The sequence below is a fragment of the Ursus arctos genome, unplaced genomic scaffold (assembly GCF_023065955.2).
Source record: "Ursus arctos isolate Adak ecotype North America unplaced genomic scaffold, UrsArc2.0 scaffold_10, whole genome shotgun sequence".
Taxonomy (NCBI): Eukaryota; Metazoa; Chordata; class Mammalia; order Carnivora; family Ursidae; genus Ursus; species Ursus arctos.
Genome location: NW_026622764.1, coordinates 57,268,600 through 57,274,899, shown reverse-complemented (window position 1 = coordinate 57,274,899; position 6,300 = coordinate 57,268,600). Strand labels below are relative to the sequence as shown.

At 36.2% G+C, this 6,300-nt stretch overlaps 1 protein-coding gene across 1 annotated transcript; it reads right to left on the bottom strand.

Moving 5' to 3' along the window:
• Positions 1 to 882: 882 nt before the first annotated feature.
• KCNRG (potassium channel regulator) lies at positions 883 to 5,192 on the bottom strand. Its single transcript, XM_026493222.4, has 2 exons — positions 4,528 to 5,192; positions 883 to 1,123 (listed from the first exon to the last, which is right to left on the bottom strand). The coding sequence occupies exons 1-2, from the start codon at positions 5,106 to 5,108 to the stop codon at positions 883 to 885; spliced, it is 822 nt and encodes a 273-aa protein (XP_026349007.1). The 5' UTR covers positions 5,109 to 5,192.
• Positions 5,193 to 6,300: the final 1,108 nt, after the last annotated feature.

Genomic DNA, 6,300 nt, shown 5'->3' with positions numbered 1-6,300 from the left:
ATGTTTATCCTAGTGCTCAAAATGACACATATATATAAGGAATTCCTACAAGAGGAATCACTAAGTCATAGTATATGTATATTTTAAATGTTAGGAGAGGTTATTCAGAAGCTTTTCACTGAATGTAGGTGCTAATTAGTAACAGTTATTATTCATCTTACCAAATGTTTAGTAGTGCTTGACACATAGTATTGTTAAAACTTTTGAGTGGATTAAGCTCACAGTCAAGTGAAAAAAGTTTGTTTTTATGATGGCATATAAGTCTATACAGAGGAAAAGGCTGATTAATATCCCTGGGAAAAAAGGGAACAAATGCCTCACAGAAGAGGTACAATTGAAAGCAGGCTACCAGTCTTTTTCTTCATCATCATCATTGCCATCACTAACAGTTACTTGTCTACCATGTGCCAGACAGTGTGTTGAGTACTTTACATTATCTCCTGTTATTTTCACATATCCTAGAAGGAGATAACATTATCCCCACTTGATAGATAAAGAAGTTGAGGCACAGAGAACTTAAATGACTTGCCCAAGTCATATAGGTAGTAACTGTTTAAGTTCGGATTTGAAATCAAGCAGTCTGATTCCAGAACCCATTCTTAAGAGCTGTGTAAGTGTTCATGAAGAAAAGAAAGGGAAGGAGGCATTGAAGGTAGAAGGAGCATATGCCAGAGCACCAAGTGCACAGTGTTATTTAGAGAGCAGCAAGCAGTTAGTGTGGCTTAAAGCACTGTTGAGGTATGGTTGCCGGAGATGGCGCGCTAGGAGACAAGACCAAAAGTTAAGATGAGTACATATATGACTAACATACATGCCATAAATATGGAATTTCCAAACAAGAAAATGGCAATTTCTCTTTACTCTAAAAGAGAACAGAGAACCTCATTTCTTTTTCTGAGATTGCTCTGACGTGATGGTAGTCTCTGGTTTCAATGTTTTGTTCATGGTGAGAGCTTCAGGCCTTTTTATCCTTTCAAAGCAATAGCATTCACTTTTGTCTTCAGAGGATAATGTTCTAGCGCTGACTAAGTGGAAGCCTTCCATTAATAAAGCGTCGATTAGTAAGCCGAGGACATTAGTTCCATTGGCCAATTTTCGGTTATCAGGTTTTATAGAAACATACCTAGGACACACAACACATGTTTGATTATAAAGCATCCCTTTAATAACTAGCAAAACTAAACACATCAAGTTGACTTATAAATTATAAATAAAGGCATCATACCATTTTTGATCAGATTTTTTTTAAGACTTTGTTTATAAATCCAAATTAGTAATTTCAGGGTGCTGAAAATAGAGACCTTCTTGTGATCTCCAAAGTCACTTAAATCCACATTTAGGAATATAACCAAGACTGATGAATTTTCATTGAGAAATTATTTTCTGGAGCAAACAATTTGATCAGGCAAATTAGCTTAATTTTTTATATAATTTAACTATTTCTAATTTTTGTTTTCAATTTACTAAATATCATTTTAATCAGCTTAACTAAATGAATTGATTTAATCATTTTAATGAATATTTTATACACTAGTTTCCCCCCTAGATCTAATTCTACCCATTATTAATACTGACATTACAATTTTTTTCTTTTGTGACTTATTTCTATCAAATGCATTTTTTCAGGTACAATTGTGCAGATAAAAAATGTCAAGATTTTATTGTCAATTTTTACTCAATAACTATCCATTGTTAAAGAGTAAAGCATGGGGTCAAAAGGCCTCTGGAGTCAAAATGACAAATGTTTGTATTTCCTAGGATATTCTATAGAACCAATACATATAGTTCAAGAAAAAAGCCAACCTGAGCTTTTCAGATTGGCTGTATGTTAGTTTTAATAATGTCAACATGTCTACATAGATATAGCTATATTACCCCCTTTAAATACCATCAAGGATATTTTTATGTCTTTGAGTCCTCTCACCATTTGTTTATGAGATGTGAAGAAAAGACTAACTTAAATTACTTCCACATAGCACCTAAATTCTCTGTAGTTTTATGGCATAAAAAGAGCCTTTAGGACATCCTTTGCCTCCTTTTAATTATGATTAAAATAGAGTAGTTATTGTAGCTCATGTTTAGAAATTAATTTTAGGCAAAGAAAATACTGTAAGATTTATAGAAGTACAAAGTACACATCAAAAAATGTTTATGTTTGATACAGCACATTTTTCACATTAGATCATTCCATCTAGTCCCAAACCCCAGATTTTGATCGTGTAGCCTAGAAACATTTGTTAAAGAGAAGTTATAGCACATCTCACATTAAGATACAAATAATACATAGTAGGTATTACCAAGCGCTTGCAATAAATCACTGAGCCATAGTACTTTATTCCCTAAGAGGTCAAATTAAGAAATGAAAGATTTTAAGGCAGAAAAAAAGGATAGAAGAATGCATTGAGAAATAGAAAATCAAAACTTATTTTAAAAATTTAAAAGGCAACTACACTTTTCCATTTGATCCCATTTAAAAAGGAAAGGTCAGATAGAATAAAGGCTAGCTACCAAAGAGACTCTAGAATCCTATGACCATAACTTGAGCTTGATAATGTGGTATCATATGAATGGTCTTCGGCAAGATCAAGCCAAGTATTTCTCATACTGTGAACTTGAGAGATAGTAACTGAGCAATCTGCTAGATTAACAAGAACATACTGAACAGCTGGATGATACACCAGACTCTTAGGAGCCATCCAGGCTTACTCCTCCACTTCCCACCTTCAAAAAACATCTGAATGGATGATTCAGAACAGGGAGTGAGCAAGAAATAAAAATGATGGCTAGCCAGGCAGTTATGTACCTAAGGTGGGCCTTTCAGGGCCAGAGTTTTCATCCAGTCACCCAAAATCCCAGTAATGTCCCCTTACTCAGGTTCTCCATCTCTACTTTGAAATTGGTATGATAGAAAAAAATCATAAACACTTATGAAATGGAAAAAAATTCTGAACTTCCAGCAAATGAAAAGAATACCATTTGGTGATGAAAAAAAATAGTTATTAAAAGAGCCTCTGGTTTTGGAATATCTATTTTGGAAGTTTAAATATAATGCCCTTCTCACATTAAAATGAAAAAAATTTGTACTATTTCTAAAACACAAACACTTAGCAAAGGTGAAAACACTTGGCACTGTACATACAAGAATATTCCAACCTTAGTTTTTAGTCTTGTTTTTCAGCATATTTTTTTCAATTATTTTCTCCATGTGCATAGATTTTAAAGTGTTTGTTATTTCCAGGATCTTTTTACTTTGCATGTTTCTTCTTAAAATTAATTGTACGATTTTTCTTGGGGTTGCTGTCTTTTTTTTTTTAAGGGATCTTCAAAGATCTTTAATCTTTAAATCACTTTTTAAAAAAGCTAATAGTTTTCCCTTCTGAATTATTCATGTTAGCACCCAGTAGTGAAAAGAAAGGTGTATACAGAGATATCTTAAAACACTTTGAGATAAAGGTAGGGTCTTAAGTTCTCTTCACAGTCAGCCTATTAATTTAACTGGCTCCCTTTTCCCAAAGTGACATTTCAACCTTTTTTGGGAGGGCAGGAAATTATTAAGTGTAGAAACTGAAGAATTGTCATACTGCCCAGTGTTCTTCAGTTGGTCAGTAGAACAAAGGGGTGTGTTGTAGGAGAGGCAAACATCGATAGTTCCTGATGGCAACTGCTGAAGTCAAGAAAATACCACAAACTATGTCTACCTTTTCTCCTCCCCAAAAAACATTTTAAATAGTATCAGTAAAGAACATACACGGACTATTTTTTTTCCTCCTGAAAATTAAAGCCAGCTTTCACAGTTAGTAAAATAATGATGGGACAGCATTAAGACATTTTTAAGGAGAAAAAAAAAAGTGTCCCTGACGGAAGAGTAGAAATCAGCCTTAGTGTTCAGCCAAGAACAACACAGGGAGAAAGTGAATAATTGACTCAGGAGCAACTATCCTTAACATACTGACAGCCTATCCCAATATTTTGAGTTGTCTAAGAGTGCCAAAGATGTAATAGGATATCAAATTTGCTATGGGATATATCTGCCTTAATGGCGTTTAAAAATAAAGTGAGATGGAGGAAGATCAGTAGTCAAATCATAAAGACTAAAAGAACAAATACACGTAGAGTGTAAGGAAATCAGGAGAAACTACTGAGACTTTACTGTATGCCAGCCACTAAAAAGAATCTCTTGGGGGGAAAAAAGGCGTTGTCTCAGTCCTAAGCCAAATTCACTAGCAATGGAACATAATCTATAAAATTATTTCCTCTTACAACTTGAATGACCATAGTTCCAGTTTTCCCTGGACAGTCTTGGTTTATTCCTATTGTCCCACATAATAACAATACCCTCTTTGATCTGAAAAATAGTCCAGTTTGGACAATAATTATCTGATCATTCTATCCAACTCTACTTATTACCCCCAAAACATTTGAGTAATAATTTTTTCCAAGAAAAGTTTCAACCATGAGAAACTTTCAGTTTTGAGGGGAAACATGAGGAACTGATATAGAAGAGAGATGCTTCAAAGTACAAAATACCTGACTCCAGTTTGGTTATCAGTAGTGCTGTCATAGCCGCACTGGAAAACCAGGTCATGGTAAGAAGGTGTTTGTGGAGGCAGTGGAAGTAAGGTCATCTGAGGAGGGAAAGAGTTACGACTCCAGGTCAGTGCTGAAGGTTGCTCTATAAACACTGTAATCCTCCCAGTTAGCCTCTCAATTGTTTTGCTGCAAGAGCCAAACACCCTGAAAAAAGCTTGAGTGTTTCGGCTTAGGAAATGCACCTCCACAATAGCAGGTCTTGGCTGTAGCAGGTGTTCTTGGTTTAAGAGATCAACCAGAGGATCCAGTTCATAGAAAAGAGCCTCTCTCTGAAGCCTAAGATGGTCTGAAAAGTCGGTGGGTAGTAAAAGCTGGTGAGTTCTCAAAAAATCTAAGATGAAACTAAATAGAACACCATCTCTGTCCACAAAAATCTGGCCACCAATCATCTTGAATTCTTCGTCTCTGCCGTCTATCATTCGTGTCAACCGACAAGCAGGAAACTGCTTTATGGTAGAAAACCTTGTTGTGAATATCTTCCCTCCCACATTCAAAGTGACCAATTCCTGACTACTCATCCTTGTCTTGCTTCAAACTAGAGGCTACAGACCTGTAAATCAACCTCTAGCCATAAATGTCGCTAGTTATATATGATTAAGAAATGGGAGGGGAGGGGAAAATAACAAAAACCGAGACCTAGATTCCCACGTCACTACTGTAAAGCAAATAGTGTATCCATAGCTGTGTTTGCAAATTTGAGTTGCTTAGGAACTTGCAGTATACAAAATGAAAAAGCAACAGATGAGGAACTGGATTGTTTAAGAAAAACTGCCAATATTTCTAAGGATAGACGTCAGGTAGATCCCTTTCCTGTATTCCATTAAAAAAAAAAAATCCATGAAAACCTATTGTAAATCTCTATTTTAATAAAAGTACTGGCAGGGGTGCCTGGGTGGCTCGGTCCGTTAAGCATCTGCCTTCAGCTCAGGTCATGATCCAGGGGTCCAGGGATCAAGCCCCACGTTGGGCTCCCTGCTCAGTGGGGAGTCTGCTTCTCCTTCTCCCTGTGCCCCTCCCCCCGCTTGTGCTCTTTCTCTCTCTCTTGCTCCCTCTCTCTCAAATAAGTAATCTTTAAAAAAAGATTTAAAGATTTGAAAAATTAAAGAAAAAAAAATGCTGGGAGCAGAAAAGCATTCCCCTTTCCCCAGACCTCTTATCTACAATGAGTTGTCATGGCAGAAGTTAAGATTTACAGAGAAACATTATCATAATTTATGAATGCTTTAGCAATTTAGTGGCTAAATTATGAATTGTCAGTTATGGATGAAACAGCCATTACCTCAACTAGCAGCTTAATCTGACTCTTATTCCCATAGCTGAATTCTTCTGTTGCCTCCTCTCAACCAAATTAAAGGTTGGGGTAAAGACACTCTGGGCTTTTCAAGGAATGTCTTGTTCCGTGACAGAAATAAGGGACTAGAGAGCAGTTCTAGGATGAGAATGCTTCTTTTCATCTGGATTCTAAGCAAGATGAAAAAAATGAAGTATTTTTAATCAGTGGGAGTTGGGGGGGCACCTGGGCAGCTCAGTCCTTTAAGCATCAGCCTTCAGCTCAAGTCATGATCCCAGGGTCCTAGGATTGAGCCCTGCAACGGGCTCTATGTTCCGTGGAGAGTCTGCTTCTCCCTCTGCCTCTCCTCCTTGCTTTTGTTCTCTCTCAAATAAATTAAAAAAAAAAAAAAAACAAAAAAAAACCAAAAAACTACCTAG